Source organism: Varanus komodoensis, unplaced genomic scaffold (genome assembly GCF_004798865.1).
Source record: "Varanus komodoensis strain SLA01 unplaced genomic scaffold, ASM479886v1 scaffold2, whole genome shotgun sequence".
NCBI lineage: Eukaryota > Metazoa > Chordata > Lepidosauria > Squamata > Varanidae > Varanus > Varanus komodoensis.
Window position 1 is genome coordinate 34181237 of NW_025335568.1, and position 13806 is coordinate 34195042.

A 13806-nucleotide genomic window follows, 5' to 3' on the forward strand; every position below is an offset into this window, starting at 1 on the left:
TTACTGTTGACCAACTGACAAGGTAAACACTGCACACCTGAGCCCTCCCTAGGTAAAGAAAGTGACCTCAGGAATGCAAATGCAGCCAGCCCTGTTATGTATGGAGCAAGCCGAGTGGGATGAGTTTAAGCCCTCTTTATAGAGTCCATGGAAACAACCTTGTGAAATTGTTGCGAGCTGCAAGCAAGCAGTTCAAGGCAAAATCAGAATGAGCTCTCTACTGCAGGAGAAACTCTGTGAAGTTCATACTCAGGCACCTCCTCCCAGCAAAGACTTTCATCACTTAACTATCACAAAAACTGAGGTAACATAGCATTGATCGCTTGTTTATCTCCAGGTTAAAAGGTCTGTTGAGTGTTTGCTGAAAAATATGCAGAGAAATGGGGAAGCTGCACCTGTTGAATTTCTACACTTGTCTTGCAACTGTTAGATGAAGAGAGTTTCCATCAGGGAAAAGGGGTGGCGATCTCAGGCTTGGTTTTTCAAGCAATCCTGGACTGATTTGTTAGATTTGTCAACCTGCAACTTATGCTTATAAATCTGACATAGGAAAAAGCAATTGGTGGCAACCCTCACGTACTGTGCTTCTCACTCTATAAGCGGTATAATAAATGCCTGTACAAACCTAAGTTGTCAACCAAACCTTCCATTTCCTGGTCCATATCTAGGATGAGAGTATTTTCAGAGGATGCTTGTATGTCACCTTCACGTGGCTTCATTCATAGAACTGAATGGGGATGGGGCCTGCCATTGTTGCCTTCAATCTATAATCCTCCTGTGTTTTCGCACTGCTGCTTTGATCTTTTCTCACACCACAGATAGTCCATTAAGAAAGAGGACACTCAGAGGACTAATATTACAAAACTGGAAGGGTAATGAGAATCTTGCAAGGAATACGTGAAAGAGAATCTATGAACTGATGACTTTTGGACATCAACAGCAAAAACACCCTTGTTTAGATATTCAGTCTGCTTTTCTCAAAACTCATGTATAATTGCTAGAAAATTGTATGCATTTGATTCTAATCCATGTACATTTATTTTTAAAAGATCAAACTTTTAAAACTTTAAAAATAAAATATTGGATGTCCAAGACACCACACTGGGGACCTCTTCATGGGCAGCATTGGAGGAGCACACAGACTTTGGAACCCTCTGCCTGGAAGCAATCAACTGTTGGCAAAGCAAATTGCAGAGAAAGCCTACCCTGACTGTGTCTTTTGATCTCTGATCATTCAGGTTATCTGGAAATCATGGAGAATTTCGTTTCGACCTAATCAAGAAAGATTTTTCCCAAGAGAGGTGAAGAAACTCCATAAAGATTTTCTCTTGGATGAACCATTACACAGCAAGTATTGAATTGGCAAAGAAATAGCGCCATGTTGTAATTATTTCTAATAATTATATTTTTGTCCAAGCAGTGTTGCATCTTAAGGATCACACCATGAGTCCAATCCTTTACATGTTTACTCAGAAGCAATCCCCACGGATTGCAACGGGACTTGTTCCCTAGTAATACTGATTATGTGTTTTTCCTTGGAGGTAAGTCACAGATAGTTGAACAGGATTTACTCCCAATGAAGCGTGCATTGCATTGCAGCCTTAGAATTAATATTCAGCATTGCCATCTTTGGGTGGAAGTGAAGCTAGGCTCAGTGAGCAGGTTCCCACATCACACCACCTGCCCCGGCAGTAAGGCATGATGGGTTGATTGTGGTAGGAACAGGCCACAGCGCTCGCTGTGGGGTATCCCCCTCCTCCTTCACCCTTGGTCTATCAGCCAGCATGCCAGAGGACTTTGCAATTCAAGCTGCTTTCCCCACACAAGCCATTTTGGCTTGCTAGGCCTCCTCCCCCACACACACCCATTCTTACTTTTTCAAGAGATCTACCCGGAGGAGGGTTTTCTCTGCGGTGGCGCCCCATCTATGGAATGCGCTCCCCAGAGAGGTCCGCCTGGCGCCGTCGTCGTTATTTGTTTTTCGGCACCAGGCTAAGACCTTTTTATTTAAAACTTATTTTAATTGTTAATTTATTTGTATTTATGGATGCTAAATCTTTTAAGCCGAGATGCACCAGGTTTTAATATTTTTATTGTATAATTGTTATATTTATGTATTTTGTTTTTGTTGTGAGCCTCCCCGAGGCTTTGTTGCGATGGGGGCGGCAAAAAAAATGTTTTAAATAAATAAATAAATAAATAAATAAATAAATAAATAAATAAATAAATGTATGTATGTATGTCTGTTTTGACAGTCACAGACCCTCCCAAGTGTCCATGCAACATATTGATAGTTTATCATGCAAGTGGTTTAGCAATTCTCATAAATAAATTTGGGACCAAGTGTGCACAAACAGATTTGTTGATTTATTTTTAAATAGTCAGAATTGCACAGTCCCAAAAAGTGCTAGAAGCATTTGGGAAGATGGGAATGTGTGGAGTATGGAGGTCTGACAGCTTTTAAAAAACCTTTAAAGGGAAGCAGAGGTATGGCACCTCGCTGTCAAACCTTGGGTTCCTTTTCAAGGGTTTTTAAAGTTTTATTTTGACAGGGCTCCCCATGTTTTGTTCACAGGGGCACATTGCTGGTTACTGCTTTTGCACTGCCCACGGGCCCCCACCTGCAACTCTCAAAACACCTGACATTTACCATATGTGGCTGTTCCCTTGAGCAAGTCTGGCCACCCCTGTTCGAGGGAATCCTTAAAGGTGGTGCCTTAACTTGTCAGAGACAAGGCACTTTCACCACCCACATCAAGCTGCATCCCAGCTTCCATGTAAAGAATTGGAGTGAGACCTTTCTGTAGATGGGGGTCCCTCTCCTCTTCTTTGAGGGCTGTGGAGGAGGTGTGCCACTGAAGACAAGAACCAATTTTAACTGATGAGAGCAGATTTCATTCCTTGCAAACAGTGTGTCCTAAAGGGTACAATGAGTTTTTCATTCAAATCTTGGTGTCAGTTCTCATAACCATCTCTGATGCCATACTCTTAGAGACAGATGGTTCAGGGCCCCATAGTATAAACCCCCTCGAAAATAAATAAATAAATAAATAAATAAATATCAGCCAGAAAATGGCAATTGATGAGGACATCAGGGTAATAAATGCAATGCCCATTTGGTTCTCATGGTGCTATAATTTAAGTGACCTTAGTATGTAAAATTGAAAATGCCATGTGCAATTCTCTCCTGAATTGCCAAACTTTTAAATATATAAGGGACAAAGAAAATGTGTAAAGCATAGAATCACAGGTTGGAGGGGAAGAGAAATGTTAGTTGTTTGCTTCACAACGGAAGTAACACACAAGGCCACCAGAGGGGTCTCCCTAGGCATGAAGTCCAGGGTCTAACCTGACCTAGCTATGCCACTGCTCCCCTTGCAGAGCAGTTGTGTAAAGGCTGTTGCAGCGTATTGAACTCTGCTCAAACCAGCTCCCTCGATGCTGCTACAGTCTCTCAAAAGGTGACTCTTGCAAGCAACGTGTGAATAAGGCCATCCAAACAAAGGGCTACAACTGGCACCCCACTTCATACAACCACCTAATGACATGGGCACTTACAGCTGGACATTAAGGAGGTGGGGGGAAAAAGAACAGTGAAGCGATTGTCTTGAAATGGCATAGCACTGGCAAGTAGGTAAGGGAATGTTTAGAGGATCTGTTCATACCCCCCTCTAGAATCGTGAGATTTGAGGTTCCTTCACAATGGAAGCATTTGCTAGAGCATCCACACCTATGCATTTTGCAGCACCCCATACAATAGCCTTCTGCACTGACTGGGGATTATGGGAGTTGCAGTTAAACATATCTGGAGGATGCCAGATTGTAGAAGGCCATTCTATAAGATCACCAGAACATCTTGAAGTTAAACACCTGGTCTTTGATGGAAAAGAAAAAAAAATATGAATATGACCTTTCCTTTTAACAGTGCATGCCAGCTATTTATTGAAATGGCTGTCTGCTATTTCCTTGAGTATACCATAAAGGCATCTTCATCGAACTTTTGGAAACACATAAATGCATACTCAGTCAATAAAGCAGCCTGGGAGTGCTCCTCAACCCTGAGCTGTCATTAGAAGCTCAGGTGACGGCAGTGGCAAGGAGCGCTTTCCTTCAGCTTCAGCTGATCCATCAGCTGCATCCCTACCTGGAGAATGATTGCCTGGCGACAGTGACACATGCACTGGTAACTTCCTGATTAGACTTCTGTAATGCGCTCTACGTGGGACTACCCTTGAAGACAGTCCGGATACTTCAATTGGTGCAAAACAGAGCTGCCAGGTTGCTGACGGGGACTGGGCGTTGTTCTCATATAACCCCAGTTCTCCGTCAGCTTCACTGGCTCCCCATTGAAGTCCGGGCCCAATTCAAGGTGTTGGTTATGACCTATAAAGCCCTCAATGGCTTGGGACCTGGTTATCTAAAGGAGCGCTTGCGTCCATATATGCCCTCCCGCCCCTTGAGATCGGCAGCAGAGCCCTCCTCTGGGAACCCTCCGTGAAAGATATTAGGAGGGTGAGTACCCGGAGGAGGGCCTTCTCTGTGGTGGTGCCCCACCTATGGAATGCGCACCCCAGAGAGGTCTGCCTGGTGCCGTCGTTATTTGTTTTTCGGTGCCAGGCCAAGACCTTTTTATTTAAAAGTTATTTTAATTGTTAATTTATGAATTGCATTTATGGGGTTTTTATGCACATGCCAAGATGTTTCCGGTTTTTTAACTCTAACTGTATAAACTGTTTATTTATGTTTATTTATTATTGTTGTAAGCCGCCCCGAGGCTTTTTGTAATTGGGGCAGCATAAAAATGGTTTAAATAAATAAATAAAATAAAGGCTCAGCTAAACCCAGAGAACCATTCTGGCTAATGGGAAGGGTAGAAAATTAATAAATAAATATGAACAAATAATAAAATTCTTTCATCTGTGGACAGTCCTAATTTGAAGAGGTCCAGGCTTCACCCTGTGACACAATGGGCTATGAAGAGCACAGCTAAAATATGTTGCATCGCTCTAAGGGCTATGCAACATGCTACTGGTGCTAATCCTTACTTTTAACCTCAAAGCATGTGTGGAGAGCCCCAGTCAAGACAGACGCATGGAGAACTGAGGAGGTGTAAAGCTGGCCACCAGCTGCTTCTCCCACAGTTTGCTCACTTGTGTGTGTTGGAGGGAAGTAAAAAAGTGAAGTTCCATTGATGCTAATGAAGGTTCTCTCTCTTTTTAACCCCTGCAGCATGTGATTTAAGGGATAAAAGTGACTGGTTGCTGCTGCTCAGTTGTCTCAGTCCAGATCTGGCGGTGGGGTGGCTGACTGCCTACTATGTGAGAATCAGCCGCACACTGCAAATTTAGGTCTAAGAAGTACTTGTAAGGGTGACCTGTTGAGTATCTTAAGATGGCTACTTTCTTGATCCCTATGGCACTTTTTGGGCTGTTTCTGGCAAACTGCCTCTGCGCATCCATGATTCATCCTTGAATGATTCATCATTTCCTATGCCTCCCTCTCCCCTCTTCAGCAAATGTCCCTGTCACATGGCCCCTTTGCATAATTTGCAAACCGAGGGTATAGCTCTGACTTCATTTGCCCGTGAAGCTGCAAAAAGTAACTACGTTCTGTGTATTACCAAGCCTCATTTTTTCCATGAAAACAATTGACACTAATGGAGTACAGTGCCAAGTAAGAAGTATATTCATTGCATGGGGTTACTTTAATTTATTTCTGTCTCCTTTGTTTTTAAGGCATTCATTCATTCATGATGTAGAATTGGCTGTTTGTTCTAGTTGTGTACTTAATGAATAGTGCTAGACCACATGGTGGGGTCACCATGGAGAAATCTATTCATCAGTTCAAATACCTTAAGTACACACAGCAAGTGCTCATGGCTTTCTGATGAATATGATAATTATACCTCAAGCCAGTTTTATTTATATTTGGAAATGAAAAAGTGTTTCGCGTGCAGAGGGCTGTAGTAGAACTATCACACATATAAACAAGAAAAGCTTTGTATCTTGCTAGTCAGTGAGAACAATGTGCCTTTCATACAGCATGCCTGAGCAATTTGGAGTTAACCTTCTCAGTAGTTATTATGGCAATTTGCCCTTTACTCTGTGTGAAGCCATCCGTTCTTAGTATGGTAATGAGATTCATTTGGGGTTATTAAATGTTTGCGTATTGGCAAATGGGGTAAGCATAGTGTAGAAAATCTTTTCTTAGGTATTCTTATGACCATATTTTCCCACCAGAATTTGCTGTTTTGCAATCATTCTTTGGGGTAACCCATCTGGTTGCAGAATTGCCAAATCTGTTGAGTTGTGCTCTGATGTCCATTGATCTCATGGTCCACAAAAGAGGGCTCACTGGGAATGATCTTCCCTCCCAAGGTATGGTTTTTGGTTTTCCCAATAGATCAGGAAATAGGTATTATACTTCTACCTCTACATAATGAAGCCTTCCCACCAGATGTTTGGACTTCAATTCCCCCAGTCTATCCATGATAAGGAATGTTGAGAGTTACAGTCTAAAACATCATTTGAAGAAAAGCAAATTGGGAGAGGCTGTTGTAAGAGGCTGCTCCCTTGAAACAGAAATTAAAGGATAACCCCAGTAGATTTAAACTTGTTTAAGTAATTCTTTGTCCTAAGATTTGGTGAAGGGGGGAGGGGGGAAGGACCAGAAAGGCAAATTTTCATCAGGAGTTTGTGCCTATATAATTCCTTTTCATGTACTGAAAGCATTGTAAGGCCTTTGATAATTGCATTATTGGAGGTAAATGTTTATTCTTCTAGTTCTGTAAAATTAAGCCTTTGGCTATCAAAAAGGCACAGAGAATTAGTTTCCTCTTCCTTTTATTAATTTCCATGAAACAAATAATTTAAGAGTGTGTTCATCAATGGATAGTAAACATTTTTCAGTACATTTTTTCTGCATAATCTCACCTGCAAAAGAAGCAACTCCTAAACATTGCCAAAAGATGTTTAAAAGAAGCAGTACCTTTACTGCACCAACAGTAATTGGGTGAATTAGACAATTCCTTATTAAATATATACTGCTTCCTCCAATAGACACAAAATTAAACTTTTGTTAAATATAATACAGCATAAGATTCATAGATACAATCCAGTAATTAGACATTTTGTGATGGTGCGTACAGCAATTTCTCAAATTTCCAAAATAGGGAAAGACTGGGGAATTGTGTGATAGTATTTCTCCAGCACTCTGCACCCTGCTGCATCTTGTTACTTGTAGGACAGTGTTCATACTTAACAACTTGAGTACAGATGCTGCTGAAAAGCAACGCTGAACTTTTATCAGCTTGCTGTCACTGTAGTGGGCTTCTTAGCTGTTTTCTCCTAAGGAAAAAAAAACTAGACCTATTTCTTCTAGGTTAAAGTATTGGGGAACTCCTGGGACTGCACCTAATCTTTCAGTATCAGTAAAAATAAGAACTTTTTGGCAGTCTGGTCTGTGAAAAAACCCCAACTGAATTATGTTAGTGCATCACACATAAAGAGGATGTGGGTTTACATAAAATTTATGTAAATAGTGATTCATCTGTATGGATGGAAATTTAGGAATCATAATTTAAATACAAATGCAATGTATTTCACCAGAATGAGGAAGATTGTGTTCCTACTCAGCTAAGTAATGGTGGGTATTATCAAGACCTGCTGCTTTTCCTTCTTAGGGTTCTTTCCATTCAGACCAAACTTGGACTGGACAGCCCCTGAAAAGGGACACTTTCAAACAGAAGACTGTCTGATGAGTATATGTGTAGTGACCTGGCATCCACATAAGTGCCCTCTGGTACCTGCTGTCACCACCAAGGAACAAGAAACCCAATTTCCTCATTTCTCAAGCACCCTCAGTTTCCTAGGAATGACCAGCTAAGGAACACAGTGGGGTCCCTCGTGTGTGGCTCCTCTGCAGTCTGAGTATTGACAGCAGAGCATGACCCTAAATATATAACCTTTGTGACCCTTCCTGCTCTTAGCTCTAGGTTTTGGTGAATGCAAGGTAAAGGTTTTCTTAACGATTAAGAATAAAGTACAGGATGGGAATAAGGGATGTTGGATTCTGAGCATACAATAATAAGCAGTTTGAAGTAGCAACTCAGTAGCAAGGGACAATAAAAAGGGAAATCCCAGTCTATGAGGCACAGCTTTGCATAAGCTGTCCATCTGGTTCCCTGAAGATCTACTATGTCTGCACCAGTTCCCTGGTGCATGTGTCATGTCTTCTGTGCCTTTGCGGGGAAAGGATACTTGAGTGCCTGAACTGTGGAAACTCTGTGGAAGCATCTTTCTTGGTGTTGGGAATGAAAGACCCTGTGTTCCCTTTTCTAGTGGAGTATAGCTCTTCCAGTTCCTCTGTGCCTGCCTGGGAGACTTCAGAAGTAACTCTTGTCTTGTCTGTTGATTGTCCAGTGATGGCTAATACCCAGCTTGAAGTCAGATTCCTGTATTTTTCAAACACCTGCACACTTTATATCATTTGGCTAAACAGTAGGGCCTGGTCTACAGATGACCTCAGCCAGGTTATCTGCATTGTGATAGGGATGAGAGGATGACTGGAAACAAGGAAACAGGAAGAGTTTAAAAAAAAAAACCCCGTAACAAAGAAAATTCCTTAGCCTAAAGGAGGAGGAGGCTGAGATCAGATAGCAGGAGGGAATTGTCACATAGACAAGATACCAGGAAACTTGCTCAATGAATGACCTCATGACACCCTGCATAGGAAATAAGCTCATTATAATTCACCTGGGAGGGACGAAGCGGGAGGGAAGAACAGGTATCACTGTGGCACAGGACAGGAGGATGGAAAGGATTTGCAACCTCCCAGTGCCCTGCCCAATGAGGGAAAAGAGGAGGGAAGAAGCCGCTGGGGAAAGAGCATAAAATGGGATGTGAACATGTGCTTGACGAGCTGGCAAGGGGAAGGAAAGTCTTCACTCCCTTTATTGCAATAAAGGTTCAAAAAGAACTCTCCACTTGCCTTGAATATTTTTCTCTTCTGAAGGAAAGAGTTTGTTTGTGTGTTTCTAACACATTGGAATGTCACTATGAGATGACCTGGCCTTTTGTTAAAGAGACCTGCAGCTGCTTGCAAAATGGAGCTTCCTGTCTCTTGGCTCCAGTTAAGATGGAACCTGTAGGATCTGACTGAGTAGACCTCTCCATACTGACCTTAACAAGTATAGGTTAAATTTATTACTGAATGCGTGTTTATATGCTGAATTCAGGAATGCTTAGCTAGCGATGTGATAAATTCTTTTTTTTTTTTGCGGGGGTGTTGATCCATCACATTCCGTGGGCTCTACTTACTGGCCTGCAGACTGCTTTCTTGTGACCATGAGTTTGACTTCCTGGCAAGTCCCTGCCAGGAAGTGAGCCCATGCAAATGCTGTGCAAGCAGCATCCTTCTTCCATACATGTGACTTGTACTGTGGCACTCTCCACTGCTCTGTGTGTTCATATTTGATTCTAAGTTACAGCAGCTGATTCTTTTGTCTTCTTTCTCTAAGGAAGTAACTAACCCGAACCCTAACCCATTCATATTAATGTTTACAAAAGGAGTCTCACTGAAATAAAATTTGCAAATACGAGAACAGAACTGTAGCCTCAAGCTTGTAATTTTGGGTTTCTGCCTTGTTAGGTAATTCACAGTGTAATCCTATACATATCTACTTAGAAGTAAGTCCATAGAGTTTAGTTCCAATTAAGTGTATTGTTACCTTATTCACTCTCATTTAAGCTTATCCACTTCCTATTACATTTTATACTCATGCATGATATACATTCAACTTTTTAAGCATATATATCCACTTTTTATGAATAAGCTAAAAGCTTATTCATAACATATATACGAAAAATAAAACATCAGATACAAAATTAGCAAACCCAAATAGCAATATAATAGCAGAAATGGTGGGGAGGCCCTGCCATCCTATGACCCAAAGGACCATAGGATTTTTCAGAATCCCAGCTCCAGCTAGGACTCCATGTGTGGAATGCCTTTCTCCTCTCCTTGCAGTTAGCATGGAAAGAACCACCCCCTGGAGAAAGCATTTCAGGGGGCAGGGAGGGGAGAAGATTGGTGCCACCAAATGCAAATTATCTTGTTGGTACTTTAGCTTCTCCTTCTCCCTTTCTCAAGCATGGCAGTCAGATAGCTGATAATTGGCTTTATAGATTAGTGGGATGAAAGAAGCACAGAAGTTACCTTCCCCTCTGTACTTTTCCCATGCTTCATATGATTCCCATAATCCTCCAAGTTCACCAGGTTGTGGGCATGTGCATAGGACTGCACCCCAAGTAATGATTATGGCTAAGCCTGGTTTGTCCAAGAAGGGATGCAGTACGCACAATAGCGAAAGCTGTCAGAACCCACTGCAGTCATCACAGCTACCTGTCTTTAAATCTGTGCCTGATTAAGAAGTGCCTTAGCAATGTTTCAGACTGGTTTCCATTCTCCCAGACTTTCACAATCTATAAAAGACTGAATTCCCAATGAGACACCCTCCCAACCAATGGATCCCCACCCTACCTAGCTTCAATTCACTGCTTTCCCCCACACCCTTCATGCATACAGTCCTTTATAACTATTAGGTTATGAATTTTTCTAAATGTTATTAAGAGAACTATGCAATGCTATACATGCCTACTCAGATGTAAGTCCCATTGAAATCAGTGGACCTTACTCTCAGGTAATCAAATATTGGATTGCAATGTAATTCCATTATTCTTTCCTGTTTGCCTTCAATAAATACTGTTGTCTCTTTCTTCTACCATTTTTCTTAGCACAGTGCTTTTCTCCAAATGATTTATTCCTTGAGATTAAAAAACTGTTATTATAGAGGATAATTACTTTTCTGGGTAACTTAACTGAAAATTTTCATTCCTCAATAGAGCTTTAACATACATTTAAGCTGTGCTTTATTTTTTGTTCTGTGCTTGGGCTGAAATCTTCACTTTTGTATATTATTTTACTCAGAGCAAGTGCAAAACATCTTTGGAAATAAAATGCTAGAGTATGTTCTGAATTTGTGTCAAGGACAGTATGATTTTCTAATTCGAATGCCTGACAATCTGATCATACACATCTTGTCGTTTCTAACTATGGAGGATATTAAGCAGTTGTCAAAAACATGTAAAAGATTTCGGCAGGTAAGAATTTTCACAACTGTTTCTGAGTTCCTAAAAGAATTTAACAATATATAGTTTTTGCATTAAACTCTAAATGGAGTTTTACCAAACTACCATGTACAGCAATAAAGCATGTCATGAGTAGAGCCGGCTGGAGCAGGGTTCAGACTAGATAGTTTCTATGTTTTGAATTGGCTCAAAAATGAAAGTGTAATGATATTGACTGAATATTAAGCTCACAATATTAAGTCAATGAATCTATTTTGAATGAGCGGACAGTCTGGCCTAACTTGCATGTCTTACTTGTTGCAAATATTTATCTTTCAGTTGTGCAACACTGAAGAATTTTGGGACAGACTAAAAAGGCTGCAAGACAAATACACTCTTGATGTACACACAGCCATTCTTCCAGCTTACAAGAAACCAATGAATTTCAGGCAAAGACCAGGTTTTCTGACACCAATACAGAGAAGGCAGACCACATTCTTTTAAAAACAATTGCAAATATGTATTGTCTTGGAAGAGTCTACACCCTAATCCAGACATTCTGTATCCATGTGCAGAAAGAATGGCAGACTTCTTGTTGAAGAAGTGCACTGGACAGTGTGTGAGAACAGAAAACTTGTATCCAATGATAGGAGTAGTATATGTGGAAGAAAATGCTCACATTAATTTCTTGAGAGTGAGATCATATATTCTTATTCCTAAGTAGGAACCCATAATTCACAATGCAGACAAGGTTTTGGATAATGAATGCTTCACTGAAACTGAGAGTTTGGTTCTCTCCAGTACTTCATTGTAATGCAGAAGTAGTTTTTCAGATGCCTTAAAAGTAACCTCTTCTGGAAGCTCAAAATATTCCAGTGAGTAATGACTGAAAGCAAATGTTTTCTCAAATTATTTGTTAATTTTTTGCTTGTTAACTTTCAAAATAATTACAGTAGGATTCCCCAAGCCAGCAAAACAAATAGGGACTGATCTAGAAAAAAATCATATGTAAGAGCTACATTGCATCCAAAGAGTACACCAAGTCACAGGAGGAGCAGGGCATTCACATTTGTACTGAAATACATATTTCCATTTATACCCTGTAGATAGGGACTGCATTAGAATTTCTGCATCTCTGTGTGCAGTTCCCCATGCATCATGAGAATACACACAAGGTGGAAACTTACTTCTATGAGTGAATGTGACTAGGCTTAAGGCAGCTTCCAACAAAATAAACTCTAAATCAGCATGGTAAGATCAGGCATCCTCCCTCTGTTTCTGCATTAATTGGGTGATTTTGCTTAGACTTTTAGTGATTAATTTCAACCATTTTAATTGTGTTATACTGTTGCTGTAGTTACTGCTCTTATTTGTTTGGTTATTTTTCACAGTTGTAGAATATGTGTCTTTACCTAGAAAAGAGGGATGGGATATAGAAAATAAATAAAAGCACAAAACATTAATCACTGAAGCATTCTATACCAGCAGGTCTAAAAATACCAGCTCAATGTGTATAAGCCTTTTAGAAAAGTGGTATTTTGTATCTATTTCCAGAAAGCCTCAAAAACTAAAGTGTTGAACTCAGATTACAAGAAAGGATAATTGCAGGAAAATCTCTGCTCAGTGGCCCAGATACCTTCATTTCTTATAGTGTGGGCACATGGAACAAGGTTCATCTATTCACAAAAGACTGCTCTCTGATGTATACAAGGCTCAGGCTTTGAAAGACCTTGAAGGCCTGCATCTTAAGTTGGGCCTGAAAGTTTGAGTATCATCCAGTCTTTTCTCATGAAACAGGTGGAAAAGGTATTCTACATTCCATTGAAGTTTCTCAGTTTTCTTCAAAAGAATTCCATGTAAAGTACAGTATTCATTCCTAGAAGTTCCTTGAAGCATGGATCAACAGGACAAATGCTCTCTTCTAAAGGATCTAACACTGTTTATGTAACTGATATAGTTAGTTGTTCCTGACATTGCTGATATCCTGAAGGATCCCTAAGCAGCTAAACTGATCAAAGTCCAGCCAATTCAGTAAGCTGAAATTAGTATCATGATTGTTGATACACACTCATGTCTACATTTGCACTGGTTGCACATGAGGAAGCTTCCTTCTGCAGAAAGAACAGGGCAATATGATTACATCCAAGTAGTCCTATTTACCTGATCTGTCAGCTAAGAAATAATAGAAGAATAACTGAAATTGAGAGCTTCATCATGAAACTAGAGACTACGTAAATAGCAAAGGGCATAGGTATTCATATACAGAAAATATGAAGTGGCACCGCTTGAACTGCATAGTACTTTTACATATTTCATAATCATTTTGGTATAGAAGAAAAATACCAAGCCAAAGGGTCACTCAGATGATCAGATTTCCATTTAGTTTTCCAGTGGCTGACTTTCCAGAAGATCACCTTTATTTACATTAGATTAAACAAATGCTGACAGTATGATTAATAGTGAAAGGTCAAGCCATGATATTAAAAATAGTCAAAACAAAGTATGTGTTTTAGACAAACAGAAAGCATATTAGCACTATCAGCATATATTCTTCCCTCAAAGTCTGTACAGTTGCTCAGTAAAGATACTAGAAGCAATAATATATATTATTGAAAAATGTGTTCTCAGCACAGAGGGGAATATCATCACTGGTTCTTCTTGCAAACACATTCTATTTCAT

At 40.3% G+C, this 13806-nt stretch overlaps 1 protein-coding gene across 1 annotated transcript; it reads left to right on the forward strand.

The window, feature by feature from the left end:
- Positions 1-208: 208 nt before the first annotated feature.
- Positions 209-11630, forward strand: LOC123022522 (F-box only protein 36-like). Its single transcript, XM_044428271.1, has 4 exons — positions 209-304; positions 1239-1347; positions 10987-11159; positions 11466-11630. Exons 1-4 carry the CDS (start codon positions 209-211, stop codon positions 11628-11630), a joined length of 543 nt encoding a protein of 180 aa, XP_044284206.1.
- The last annotated feature ends 2176 nt before the right edge of the window (positions 11631-13806 follow it).